We start from the raw sequence: 15,341 nt of genomic DNA, 5'->3' as shown, positions 1-15,341 counted from the left end.
CTGTGTCCCAGCATAACTTTATTGAGAAACATAAAATTTGAATTTCATATAATTTTCACATCACAAAATAGTATTCTTTTGATTTATCAACCACCGAGGAAATGTAAACACCAGTCTTAGCTCACAGATGATTACAAATAAAACAAAAAGCAGTGGCCAGATCTGGCCTGTGGGTTATAGTGTGCCAACTCCTGCTCTAGGAGAAAGGAGGCTGCCTGGTAGGGACCGCCCAGAAACAGGTCAAGAGGACGCTATGGAACAACTGCAGTCCAAGGTCCTCACCAAACCACCTCCCTATTTTAAGATGGCTAAGAAGAGAGACAGACATTGCCACGGCTTTGACAAAAGCCATTAAAAAATCTGAGAAAATCCTGTGACTCCATTAAATCCCACCCCAACTCTAGGAACTTTCTCTTTTCAGTGGGACTAACAAAATCCTACCAACTAATAACAGCGATGATCCTGATGCTTCCCAGGGAGGCAAAAAAGGTTAAAAGCGCAAATCTGAACTCAGGTGTCAGAGTCTCTGAGCACAAGACACAGCACAAGACCCTGTGAGGCTCTTAGAAATGTCCCCTTAGATAGGGGCCTATCAAGAGAAGGGAGGGGCGCCTGGGTGGCTCAGTGGGTTAAGCGTCGACTTCAGCTCAGGTCATGATCTCGCGGTTTGTGAGTTGGAGAACCCGTGTTGGGCTCTGTGCTGACAGCTCGGAGCCTGGAGCCTGCTTCAGATACTGTCTCTGTCTGTCTGTCTGTCTGTCTCTTTCTCCCCTCCCCTGCTCACTCTCTGTCTCCCCCCAACAAAAGTAAATACAATAAACATTAAAAAAAGAATCTTAAAAAAAAAAAAAAGAAGTGATAGCAGCAGTGAAAATCTTTGGAGAGTTTTTAAAGCTTTCTTCCTCACAGCAATTGGTTAAATTATGTTCTTTATAAGACAACTTACCTTTGTGAAGAGAAAAAAATAAAACACTATAAAAAAATTTAATCTCAGAGTAGTTGGTTATCATTTGCTTTATACATTTGCTGTATAAAACCCTCCAGCTGTTCCTTCAATCCAGCTTTACCTACTTCGTAGCTCTGTGAACGAGGCAAGGTGACCATCCTCCCTAAGCTTCTTTTTTCCAGCTTGGGAGATGGTTAACACCTCCCCTCAGAGGGCTGCTGGGGAAAAAATGAGACAACACAGACGAGGAGTAACGTACAGGATATGAAACAATACACAAATGTAGTATGGAAAATTTTTTGTTAACTTAGGGGTTAAAAATAATTGTACCTTTTGGAACAGGACCTAAGACCCATATGACCAAGTTTAACGTTTCATTTTATCCTAAGACCCAAAAGAAATCTGAGACTCACCTGCTAACAGCACGTCCAACATTGGTCATCGCCGACGTCATTATTTCTGTGGTAAGGCTTTCAGCAAAGCTAACGCCATCCTGTCCAATCCCGCTATCAGCCACCAAACTGGTATTGCTCAGTTCCCTCTCTGCTTTTTCAATAGCTTCAGCAACTATCTTCTCAGCAAGCACTGTCTTCTTATCAAGACCAACATGAATTTGTGGGACATCAAGATGAAAAATTCTAGATTCCTGATAGATGTTGCTAAGTTTTGATTTAGAAGCTGGCTGACTAGTAGCAAGTGAATCCTGCCTGGAAACATGTTGAGATGAATTTCCAGTGCAGTCATGCAGTTCTTTACGGTCACAATATCTGCAGGGTTGACTTATAAGAGGTGACAACTTTTCTGCATAAGTGACCCTATCAGCTGCTTTTGTGGACTCAGACGTATGGAAAACTGCAGATCCTAAACTGAGCTCTAAGGTATCATCCACTACTTTTTTCGCATACTGTTCTATAGCTTGAACCACACTCTCTCCATAACCAAACCCATTTAAGCTGCCTGTACTGTGGTAAAATCTGTGATTTTGCGGGGAAGGCTGAAGAGCCTGAGGAAATTCTGGCTCAGCGGGCGATCTGGTTTCTTCATCACGTCCAGACTTTTCATAAAGGCAAGAATCTGTTAAGGATTTTGGCAAGCCAACTGTAGACACTGTCAGCTCTTTTTTAACATCTCTTGTTATGCTGTGAGCAAGAGAGGCTGAAAAACTATACAGTTCAGAGCAGTCATTTTTGTATGTATCCAGCGTCCATTCACAAGTTTTATTTTTGCAAAGGTAAACTCCACTTCTTTTACTTTGTCGTTCGTGATCCACTTCTTGGTGGTGTTCTTTATTTAAGAATATTAAGAGGTCGTTCTTGGTTGTCACCTGTGAGCTCTGCACGGAGAACATTTTTGAGCTGCACTTCATTTGGGCTGCCTTCGCTGCTTCTCGTAATCCCGACTTAACAGATCGATAGGCAAGTCTATTGGCATACTGATCCATTATTAACTCACTATTACCACCTTCCTGTTTGAGCACTTGGATAATGTGACCTGCATATTCGTCTGTCACGCTTTCACAGCTGGGATACTTGTACGTCAGACCAGACACGCAAGAACTTGGTGGTAATGAAAGACTGGATGGATCTACTTCTTTGGGGTCTGCCAGAGCCTCCATCTCCAACTTCTCTTCTGATCTATCGTCTCGGCCACCGTCCACGTAACAACTATTCCTCCTTTGCCTGAAAAGCACACAGCTTCTAACTTTTGCTATTTTCTCAGCCTCCGTAATGACTTCTGCTGCCAGGTCACCTGCAAAATTGCATAATATTTGTAAGTTTTCCTCTGAGTGACTTAAAGCAGTAGGTGACACACTTCTTTGACTCTTCACAGTTAAGCAAGGGCTTTTAACCTTGGGTTCCTGAGTTACTTTATTATCTAAATGGGAAGCTGCCATTTCTGTGGCCAGAGAAATGATGTGCGTAGCTAACGATTCCGCAAACTGAACTTTCTTCCCTGAGTGCTCTGACTTCACATCCACTTCTGGATGCTCTTCGTCTTCACTGCTTTCCACTTCTTCTGAAAGAGATCGCATGAGTTTCAACATGAACTCTTCTTTTTCTATAGTATTTTGTTCACTTTCAGACAAACTACCAACAGATGAGTTGTGAGGTGTAGAGGGTGGTGTAGCAGGTGCGAATTCTTTTGCCAATTCCCCCTTGAGCTTTTTGGTCAACTTCTTGATATCCCATTCAGAACTAGCCTGGGATGGTACTAGAGGAGTGGATGGAGGAGTATCGGGTATCACATTGCCGTCTCTAATCTTCTGTTTATCTTCCACGTGCAAACCATCTACACACGTAAGCACTGTAGAGGAGAAAGTATGTGAATGAGGACAAGGGTGGTCTTGACCAAAACACAAGGGCTCAAGTGCTGCATTATTCAAATTATCCTTTTTCATGGATTTGTCTTTAGCAACTTCCTTCAAATCAGGTTTCTGACCCACAATTGTCGGACAAGGCTGCGGTGTCTCTAAAGAAAATCCATGAGCTATAGAACCTTTACATTCTGGAACACAGTCCTTTCCTACTGAAAGTGAACAGGGGGTTAAGTGATCTTGAGCATCGAGAAATTTGGGGAACTTTTCCAAGGTCAACTGTGACTCTTCTCCAGGAACAAGCAAGTCTTCCTTGCGTTCAGCATTTTTATCTACATTTGAGATCGCTGATTTGCTTTTATCGATGGAATGTTTAATAATAGATTTAGATAATCGATCAGCAAACATATCCTTATTGCTAACTTCTCTCTGTTGCACTGTTGCTTGATCAGAACAGAAAGGAAGGGTTTCTCCCTTTACTGTTTTAGTTACACCATCTGTTTGTTCATCAACTGTTTTTGTACATTTGAATGATGTCATTGACTCTAAAGTTTCACTTACAATCGTATGCACCATTGCTGCAGAAAAGTTGTTAATAATCACAGGATCACTTGTTAACTTTGAAGAGCTCTGCACTTCAGCAGCATCATTAGTTGGTTTAAAATCATTCTGGTTACCTGGATTGTGGTCTGAGGGTAAACAAATATTTCTGAGACACGCTACTTCCTCGTCTTTGTTTTTTGTGGTAACACATGTCTGGATAGAATCGCCATTCAAATTACTATCATCCGATGACCGACGAGATTTTGACTGATATATATTAGATGAGATATGATATGGGAGAAGGGCACTTCCTGCCAAGGGTACTGGTATCGAAGTAACAATTCCAGAAGTACAAAACAAGGCCTGCTGTACTGTGTATTCCTTTTTATGTTCCTGCATGGGTTTTGTCTCCATGAGGGTCTGGTTGTTAAAAGCAGGGGAAAACGTCAAGGTCTGTGTCGGTGGCGCTAAATTTCCTGCACTGGCATCCTTTATGGTATCTGTGGAAACACTAACTGCTGCCTTGGTTGAGAAGGTCACGCCGGCTTGTGAAAGCTCGATGAACGCTTCCTGTAATACAGACTCAGACAGGTCTTTAGCGTAGGACTTCACTGCTTTGTCTTCATAGTCAAACGGCCAACACTGTGGAGATGCGGGTGTTGGGGGACAGGAAAACTGACACACCTCCATGATGCCTTCAAAAACAAGCTCTTCAGCAAGATCCGCAGCAAACCGAGCGACTGTGTTTGTGAATATCTGCTTTTTTACATACTGTAAATCCCTGAAAGCATTTGATAAAGCTTCACTCACCAAAAAATTAGCCAGACCACTAACAGCACGTTCTCTCAGTGAAAACGCACACTGCCTTCTCAGTTCGTTAAATGCCATCTGAAAAACAGAGGATGTCAATTTGATAGCCAGGTGACACAACGCATTGGTACACGAAGAGACTCCTTTCTGTAAGTCTTTAAATGCACTGCCAAAACTTTTTTCCACAAGGTCCGAGGCAAATTTCTGAATAGTATCTTTAATCATCAAGGATTTATTTTTAGATTTACTTTTTTGATCAAGGCTTCCACTGTGAAGAGCTATGGTTTTATTTTCTCCCTTCTTAATGCTATTAATGTTTGATGTGGCATTAGTATGTTGGGTATGAAGAACAGAGCCCAGAACCTTACATGAGATGCTATTTGCATAATCCTCATAGGTGTAATAAACAGAATCATGATCTTCATGAATCCTATCTCCACCAATATCTGTTTGGCAAAAACATTCAGCAGGAGTACAACCTCCAAGAGGGCTAAAGGCAGAGGATCGAATAGGGCTAAACAAACCACTGTCCTCCCCTGACGCCTTCACTGGGCGAGGTGAATCCGGGGCATCACACAGATTACTGTAAGGGGATTCTGGTTTACGAGGAGTTGGCTTTCTAACGTTAGCTGGGAGAGCTGGACGCTCAAACTTGAATTTTTGAGGATTCATAGTAGTAGTTACAGAACAAGATTTTTCATGTTTGTGTCCTTTCTTTTGCGACGGCTTCCCTACAACAGGATCTTTCAGAAATGGACAAGAAGTCTCTAAAGTTTGTTCTAACTCATCAAACTGATCAAAACTATCAAAAAATTCACTTACTTCTGAATCTGAATCCTCTATATCATCTTTCATCACGGGAATTTTAGGTAACTCAAGTTTTGCTTTTAAACTTTTTTGATATCCTTCTTCATCCAAGAAAATAACAGGACTTGGACTTGAGCATTCAGATTCAGAGGAATAGGCAGGAGAAGAAGAAAAAAACATTTTCTGTGTATCACTAACTTTATCTGAAGCATTAGATGATCTATAGAAACTCTTTTGGATCCAAGGCTCAGAAATTAGTGTTGTGACTGAAGTTTTCACAGAAGGTAGTTCTTTATGTCCCAGCATATTTATTAAAGAAGTTGAAGGTTTAGCCAATGACTTCTGCCTCCCAGAGCTAACCAGAATTCTTAAATCATGGGTTTCTAGATGGTGACCAGAAGAAGTCTGTGAAGCAGCATCACACTGGCTCCTTAGTGCAGCAATGTTTATTCCTATAGGAAAAGAATAAAGTGATCAAATTATTCTTGAACAGAATCTTTTAAAAATTAATTCACATCAATGGGAATAAGTAGACTTTAAGCATGAAATATTTATTTGTAACATAAATGACTTCTACACTCTGTGGTTTACCAGATTCCTCCCAAATGAATTTGAGAGCAAATACACCTTTCACTAACATAATTTCATTTTACCTCACACATGGGAATATCTGGGTCTACAAAATGCTTAGTTTCTTGTCGCTGTGTGTTAGAAACACTAATATCGTCCCTCTGCCAGCTAACCCTTCTCAAATTTGAACCCAGACATGGTCCAAACACTTAATGTAATGAAGCAAACACTGCTTGAACAGTACTACCAAAATAAGAACAGAAATAGCAAAACTAAAAACCAGGTAACAATGAACTTAAAAATCGTAAGAAAAATTCCTTGCTCAATCAAAAAAACAAACAGGTAAAATGCTTAAACGGTATCAAATTTCAAAATAAATTTCAATGGAACAGGCAGCCTTAAAACTTTTAAAACTGAACATCAGACTTTAATTTCCTATTTCAAGAGAAAGTCTAATAAAGAACAAACCATCAGTAAATGGCTTTAAAGGCTCTTCTTCCTCTAAGTGCTCAAAAGCAGTGACAAAGTCATCCTCTATGGAAGACACGGACTGGTTGGTGTCGTCATCATCTTCCTGAGCAGTCTCAAGTTGGCGTTTCTGATGCAAGTATGTGTCCAGGGTATATCTTATACCAGTAGCGTATTTACTTAGCAGGCTAAAGATAAAATCAATTCTGAGCCTTGGTAATGTAGGTGACACTCTCATGACACAGAGCATTCCAGAATGGTGACTCTTGGGGAAGATGAAAGATGATAAAAAATAATTTTAATTTCAACACGTATTATACAAACAAAGCACAGTATCTGGAAAGTGAAGTCTAGAAATAACACAATCTCGGGAAAAAAAGAAATGCATGGATCCTGGAAGGCTCCCTGATTTTGTACTGTTTAATTCTTTTCTTCATTCTTTCTCTACATTTCTCACTTCCCAATCTCCTTTCCTCCCAATCTTTCTCCCATCCGGCATTCAAATTCCACCTCCTCTAGCTCCTTAAATGTTACAGAACTTACCACCCATACCCTTGGCAATTATGCTTTCCTATATTACTATAAGCCCTAGGAGTTCCCTTGCTCATTAACCTAGCTCACCAACTATACTGTAAACTGCATGAGGGCAAGAACCAGGTTCTGTTCTATTTTTGTATCCCATTTTACAGTGGCTTCCAGCATGATACCACCTTCTCTCCTATTATAAAAGAATCTTCCCCTACTTTGAGCTAAATTCCCCTCGTTTTACAATTTACCATGATGTTTACAGCTTTGATTAGGAATCTAAGTCATCAGATTTTTTCCATATATATTTTCTTAAAAAACGCAAATATTGACAAATGACTTATTGGAAAAGGTGGAAACTAAATAGCTAATCACCTCTTGTAATCCTAGCAAATAAAACAAAGTAAATATAAATGAAGAATATAATTAAGGAAATGAGGCAAGCAGTTCTATTGTTATCTGTAGACCTCCATATGAACACTGTAGTTTTTTAATACTTGGAATAATAAGTAACTAAAATTTTAAACCCACTAACTCAATTTTTAGGAGGTAAAAAATGCAAAGCATTTATCTTTTTTTTTTTTTTTAATTTTTTTTTTTTCAACGTTTATTTATTTTTGGGACAGAGAGAGACAGAGCATGAACAGGCGAGGGGCAGAGAGAGAGGGAGACACAGAATCGGAAACAGGCTCCAGGCTCTGAGCCATCAGCCCAGAGCCCGACGCGGGGCTCGAACTCATGGACCGCGAGATCGTGACCTGGCTGAAGTCGGACGCTTAACCGACTGCGCCACCCAGGCGCCCCTCAAAGCATTTATCTTTGATGTATTATTAACAAAATAATACTTAGTAAAGAACTGAAAGCTGAAGGTTATAAAACTACCTACCTGTCTGAAATGGTGACATTTTTATTTACAAATAAAGAACATGTCTTCCAATGTCCACTTTACACTGAATTTTTTTAGCCAGAAAACAAGTTAAAGTATGTTCTCTAAAACACAATATTTATATAAATTTGGAAATGGTCATAAAAGGGGAAAGTGCCTATAGTTTATACAAAGGTAGAAGAAATTCAAGAAACCCAGAAATGTATTTTCTAAAACAAATTAATATGTACTGGGCATTATCATTTAGGGAACTTCACACATGAAAAATCTAATTGAAAGCTATCGCCAAAGTTATTCAATCCTTCAGTAATTTCAAAGCTTCATGAGTTATGTTTCTTATAAATAGTATTTCCTTGAGACAGCATTTATAAAAAAAGAAACTTGAAGCATTTAAAAGTTTAATACTGTCCATCAAGTGTCACTGTAAAATTTGCCCTGAAAAACTCATTAGAAATTATATATAAAAGTTACCTGATTTGGAGAACCATTGTTTCCATCTGATGATTTATTTATATCCTTCATACAAATAATTTCATTTTCATTTAGACTGCAGAAGTGCAGTGAATTCAGAAGATCTGGAAGTTCCAAAGAAACTGCAGCTAAATCCTAATTTAAAACGATACAATAAATAACACTTTAAGAAAAAATTTTTTTTAAGTTTATTTGAGAGAGAGAGAGAGAGAGCACGCATGCAGAAGGGGCAGAGAGAGGGGGAGAGAGAGAGAGAATCCCAAGCAGGCTTTGTACTGTCAGTGCAAAGCCTGACTCAGGTCTCAAACTCATGAACCGTGAGATCATGATCAGAGCCAAAGTCAGACGCTTAACCGACTGAACCACCCAGCTGCCCCATAACACTTTTGTTAAGACTCCTATAATGTGGGCTTTGTCTGAAAATCATAAGGTCCACTGGTTAATATAATTTCCAGTTCAAAATAGTTAATATAGTTTATCATACACAATCAATTTAAGTTAAAAATAAAATGTACTAAAATATTGTAATACCTGCTGTTTCTGCAGCCTTTTCAAGTACTGATATCAAGCTACAAAGCATTTTTACATGGTACCTCCTGAATCCATGACAATTAGGCTTTTAAGAGTTTTTAGCTGCAAATATCAACCTGCAATCTTCAGGTTAACCATGGAATTTTCATACATATAGAGATTCTTCCCAATAGAATGTACTTCTTGGAGCTTAAGTTTTACATTTGCAAAATACAAATCTATTTTTCGGCCTTTCCTCTCCAACATATTGTATTAGATTTTAACTGAAAAATTTATGAAGATATAAAGAAAATAGATTTTATTATTTTACTTATTTGTCCTTTTTATGTAAATATTTAACCCAGTGAAAGAATTATTAATGTCTTTGACCCCTCAAAGAGTACTTTCCTTTATAAACATGGCTTTATCAGTAACTCTTAAAGAGGAACTAGATTACAAGACAAATACTTTAGGGGTGCCTGGGTGGCTCAGTCGGTTAAGCATCTGACTTCAGCTCAGGTCATGACCTCACAGTTCGTGAGTTCGAGCCCCAAGTGCGGCTCTGTGCTGACACCTCAGATCCTGAAGCCTGCTTCGGATTCGGTGTCTCCCTCTCTCTCTCTACCCCTCCCCTGCTCATGTTCTGTCTCTCTCTGTCTCAAAAATAAATAAACATTAAAAAAAAAAATACTTCAGAACACTTCTCTTTTCAGCCTTATGTTCTCAGGAATATGTCTTCTCTTGCGCCTTCTAAGTTATTTCCTTCAGGGGCGCCTGGGTGGCTCAGTCAGTTAAGCGTCCGACTCTTGGTCTCGGCTCAGGTCACGATCTCACAGTTGGCGTGTTCAAGCCCTCCATCAGGGCTGACAGTGTGAAGCCTGTTAGGGATTCTCTCTCTGCCCCTCCCCTACACGTGTGCACACATATACACACATCTCAAAACAAATACACTTTCAACAATTAAATAAAAATAAACTATTTCCTCAGGCAAGGGCACAATCAAAACACATGGCAGAATTTTCATTATCGCCTGATATGCATTATTCATAAAGAAGTGAACGGTATTACCTCTTCTATTAGGAGACACTTTACTACCACAAAAGGAAACACGTGGCAACCACAAATATTAAGAAGCAGCATAAGGTATAAAAAAAAACTTTTGCCTACCACATCTGCAAGAGCTTCAACCCTCTTTATGTAACTGTGAAACTTTCCTTTGCTGATCATAATCTCAACTACCAGTCTCTCTCTAAATACCTGCCAAAATCAGGCTAAAATTTTTGCATTAGCTAATCATTAGTTTTTACAAAGTTCGCCTTGTAAATTTAACACTATCTCAATTAAAAATATAATAATCTGAGGAAATCAGATTTTAAGGCCATCCAAAATAAAAAAGAAGTCTTACTTTCTACATTATGCACAGAATGGAAGGAAAGTTAGCCTGTGGCTTGCAGCCTTCTCAGATATATCACACTTGTGGTCTCCTAACCTAAAAGTGCTCTCTGTAACAAGAATACTCTGAAAATGCTAGAAGTGAAAATGCCCAAAGCACACTCAAAAGCAGATCTCAAAATGTCATCTTTTAGCTTCAAATAAGAATGATAACAGAAGAGTTGAATGTACATTTTAGGCAAATAAGGCAAATTTCATGGTCTCAAAATTTGTTCCAAATAATTTCTCATGATCTTTTCCAGTTCAATAAATCAACCATACCTGTATGTGAGCGGCATCTGTTTCTTCATTAAAACCTAGAAATGTGACCTGAATAAAAAAGGAATAAATCTCCATTGAGTTTTTAAGTCTTATCTCAATTATTGACAGAGCTGAGAAATAGAAAAAAGCACATAAAATGTTAAAATGCTGACTGCTATATACAAATGTTGAATCATTCTGTAATATACCTGAAACTAATTATGCTACAGGTTGATTATACCTCAATTAAAAACATTTTTTAAATGCTGCCATGGACAAAATGATTCAAATTTTCAAAGATCACCACAAAGGATTTTTACCAAAGATGTGGCTCCGTAATGCAGCTCTTCAACCTTCCCCACGTCCACTCCATTCGCAAATTCAATCAGTTCTACTCCACACACCCATCTCTTATACGTCCGCTTCTCTCCATGCCCCTGCCACCACTTCCCTGCATGACTACAGTCCTGTCCCACCCGGTCTCAGGAATGATGTCACCTCCTTGTCAAAACCCTTCCACACCTCCCACTGCAAAGTCCTAACTGAGGCTCCAAGGTTCTGGGTTAACTGGTGCTTTCAACCTTTCCTTGCTTACAGTCATACACATGGGTCCCCTTTCTGGGTCTAGAACATGCCTAAGGGCTTTGCAGTAATGCCCCCTCAACCTGGATCACTGCTTCTCGGATGTTTACATGCCTCGCTCCTCCTCATTCTTCAAGAGCGAACTTAAATGTCACCCCCTCAGAGAGGCCTTCCCTGGGTAGGCCCCCAAGACTCCTTACTGACTCCCTGTGATATTATCACTTATTTCCTTCAACACCCATATAATAGAGATTTCTCTGCAAAAGTTTATATAAATTAAATTCCTAAAGAATATCTAATGGCATGAGAAAATGTCACATTATGTAAAAAGGACAAGTTACAGAAAAGATGACACAGGTATATACACAATTTCAACCTTATTTTTAAAAACATACACATGAAAAACAATACTGGAAGGCGACACACCAAGTAAGCAGTGATTAACTCTAGATGGTAGAATTATAAGTGTTCTTATTTTTTGCTACTTTTTTTCACCATGTTTTTCTTTTCCCCTAATTCGTAAGATTAATTACAGGCATTCTTTTTCATGATTTCAGTATTTCTTAATTTTCTATAAGCATTACATACTACTTTTGTAACCCCCAAAAAGTATTATTTTTAAAATTTATATTATCTTTAGGTCTGCCACATCATAGGAAGGAAAATTTTCCATTTGAAGACAAAAATCTACTAAACAAGTACTATGACTAAAAATATGAAATACTTAAATGACAGCAATATGGATAATCAATTCTCAAGAATTATGGGAAAGCAGCATAGTACAAACAGAAAGCAACACTCAATGTACTTTTGATCCCTTTCTGATGAGTTACAACCAAGTCACAATATTCTATTACCCCGGGATCCTTATTCTGATATGGTTATTACTTCCCAAAAGTGTTCAATTAATTCCAGGTTTCTAGGTACACTGTTTGGCTCCAAGAGCCAGTCTCCTCATCTATAAAACTTAAAGCAATACAACTCCTCTTCCACGGTTGGGAGGGTTAACAAGACAATGTGGAGGAAAGTGCCTGGCACAGCACAGGCACTCAGTAACAAAGAGACACTTAAAAACAAACTTCCTTTCTTCGAAAAAATACGTTGAGCTATGTACACCCTCAAGTGAGACAGAAATTCCTGCTATTCTTTCAAGTTTCCTTTTACTGTATACAAAAGAGAAAATAAGTTGACATGGGGTTTTGAAGATGCCAGTAGTTTTATATTTCCCATTGACCAAGGAAGGCCTTGCCAAGGAATGTGGGCTCGGAAAGGCACTACGTCAGCAGCTAGAGAAAACAGGCTGGAAAACTGAGGGCAGAAGGACACAGGAGACCTGTCACACTTGGCAACAACTGAAGAGATTAAGGGTGGCTGGGCTTTACTAAAGTAAAGCAGGAGGGATAACAAAGAAGATAACAGGCAAGAGCCACAGAAATTAGCAGACACAAATAGAAAAGGCTTGGGTCAGAGAACACTAGGCCTAAAAGGTATGCTCATCAGCCTGTGGAACTATCTCAAGTATAGTTTCTCAAGGAGTATGGAAGAAAAGCATTCCCCAAAATAAGAAAATCCATTTGACAATAAATTATATATATATATATATATATGTGTGTGTGTATACATACACACACACATATATATATACATACACACACACATACATACATATATATGTATATATAAGAAAATCCCTATTTTTTATTAGATCCTTGGTTTCAAAAAAAATTTTTTTTAACTAACATACTTATCATCTTTGAGCTTGAATAACCTAATATCTTACTTCTCTCATTTGGTAACATTGGTAACATGAATGTGTTGATTAACTACAGCTGTAATGCAAGAAAAAATTTACTTCTTTTCACAGTAATAAATCCAAACAAAGACTGGAAACACTGATGTAGCACAGAAATAGGTGAGCAAGTAGTTAGTATATCTTTAGTATATATATTAATTTCAAAATAAATTTATCACTACTTTTTCATTTTGTATCAAAGTGCTGAATTTAAATAACCAAGAAAACTAACAATAGCCAAAAAAATGAATATACGAAAATAGTATATATTTCATGTTTCAGAGTACAGCAGGAATCATCTAACATAGTGCTGTATGTCCAATGAGTGATCAACAATGTCTATGCACTGAATTAAATGTGCTCGTTATAATACACTAAGACAATTATGTTGGTGGATATTTAAAACAGGTACTTCTCATACTGAATTAATACAGAGAGATTTTAAACAATTTAAAAATAGACGATGCAGCTTTACAAAGGATGAAAATACACAAAAGTACCATGTGTTTTATTATGAAAAGATATAGAAAGTATTACAAAATAGCATGAAAATACACCGTGTTTTATTAGGAAAAGATATAGAAAGTATTATGTCAAACCTCAGTCAAATTGGCATGTTCCTCCTGCTTTAAACAGTCCTCCGCTGATACACTGCATAGTTCCTTCTCACTCTGTAATAAAGACTTGACCGACTGGAACACATCTTCACTGAAACTCTGAAAATAAAAGATACTCTTAATTTAGTTAATTCTAAGACGAGGTAAAAGATCCTGGAGATATTCTACTTGTAAGTGTACAGTCACTAACTCTCCAATTAATATGCATTTGATATCTACAGAATATCTACAGAATTCAATAGAGCTGAGAGGAAGAAAGAACAAAAGGCTTATTTAAGTAGAGTTCCAAGTGATCAAAACACACACACACCATAGCCCAGGCATTCAACCTATTAGAAGCTCATGAGGCCCTCACAATGGGTACACTTACTCTTACCCTACACTAAAACCCAACAGACTACATGCCTGATTTCCTAGTCATTGGCAGAACAGAAGCAACAATTTATATAAGGAGTGAGATGATGTGGAAACTGTAATAAGGCATGCTAACAAAAGTGATTATTCTCATAACAAAGTTGGAGATGGAAAAGAAAGAGAGTAACCTGAACTAAGGCTTTTCAGGGTCTTAACACAACTAGATGATAAGGCTTTCCAGATTTGGTAGAAGAAAGGTCACAAGTGCAAAGGAACAGATGGAAGAAAAATTTATATAAAGAAAATAATGAGTATGATAGTCAGACATAAAGAGAACGTTAATTTCCTTCTACCATATTCTCCTTCCACTGATTTGTTGATCTGCTCTTCTATCAGAAATGTCCTTACTCTCTAATCTTCCCCTGTAGAAATCCTACCCAGTCCAAGACCTATAAAGATTTTCTCACCCCTTAGTCATTATCAAAGTTTCTATTGTATTGTCTGCACACTGAGATCATGAAGTCCATATCATAACACATCACCATTACTGTCTCTACATGTACTTGTCTTTCCTACCATTAAACTAAATTATTAAGGTCAGAGACTACATTTTATTCAATGTTTCCTCAGATTTCAGTACCTCACGTACTATATGAACTCAATAAATGTTTTCTAATTTTAATAAATTAGAAATTAGTGGAAATCTTTGGTTTAAGAGATACACGTAATATGAAACCAAAGCAGTCAAGAAAATAACATAATGTTAAATTTGAATACGAATTATCAATATGAACTCATGATTCTTTAAACACATGTACTACATTTTTCCATTAAAAGATCACAGAAGCAGGGTGCCTGGGTGGCTCAGTTGTTTAAGGGTCTGGTTCTTGGTTTCGGCTCAGGTCATGGTCTTGCAGATTCGTGGGTTCCAGCCCCACACTGGGCTCTAAGCTGGCAGTGAGGACCCTGCTTGGGATTCTCTCTTTCCTCTCTCACTGCCCCTCCCAGACTCGTGCCATCCCTCTCTCTAAATAAATAAATTCATTAAAAAAGAAAAAAAGATCACAGAAGCAATGACCCTCAGTAGTAATGAGCATACCCAGCACCCAGATTTTGGTTTCTAAATACCATTTGCTAATAAAAGAACTAGAGCTCCTTAGGAAAATGGCTGGTTCCAAGCTGGAGGCAGAGAAAACATGATGTGTGGATGGAACATTTTAATTGTGACAGAAAGCAATGAAGACCTCAGGGACTAAATGGGTCATTTCAAAAGAACACAGAAGCAATAGGTGAAGGGGATTAAGAGCACACTTGTTGTGAGAAGCACTGAGTGATGCAAAGAATTGTTGAATCACTATATTGTGTACCCGAAACTAATATAACACTGTATGTTACTTTTTAATTCCAGTGTATGTACATACATACATACACTGGAATTAAAAAAAGAAAACAGA

At 38.1% G+C, this 15,341-nt stretch overlaps 1 protein-coding gene across 5 annotated transcripts in view; it reads right to left on the bottom strand.

Annotated features, from left to right (window-relative positions):
* The window catches only part of AKAP11 (A-kinase anchoring protein 11), a 50,779-nt gene that overhangs the window by 17,637 nt on the left and 17,801 nt on the right, over window positions 1–15,341 (bottom strand). For all 5 annotated transcript variants that reach the window (XM_086711479.1, XM_086711472.1, XM_086711470.1 and 2 more), the window contains 5 exons: window positions 13,516–13,632; window positions 10,564–10,611; window positions 8,341–8,475; window positions 6,459–6,723; window positions 1,360–5,872 (listed from right to left, as the gene is read on the bottom strand). In XM_086711479.1, the coding sequence (XP_086567605.1) occupies window positions 1,360–5,872; window positions 6,459–6,723; window positions 8,341–8,475; window positions 10,564–10,611; window positions 13,516–13,632 (5,078 nt within the window). The remainder of the gene's footprint in view (window positions 1–1,359; window positions 5,873–6,458; window positions 6,724–8,340; window positions 8,476–10,563; window positions 10,612–13,515; window positions 13,633–15,341) is intronic.

Source organism: Puma concolor, chromosome A1 (genome assembly GCF_028749965.1).
Source record: "Puma concolor isolate L17-30 chromosome A1, mPumCon1.1.hap2, whole genome shotgun sequence".
Lineage (NCBI taxonomy): Eukaryota > Metazoa > Chordata > Mammalia > Carnivora > Felidae > Puma > Puma concolor.
The sequence above is the reverse complement of the archived record's forward strand: the minus strand, read 5'-3'. Positions and strand labels throughout refer to the sequence as shown.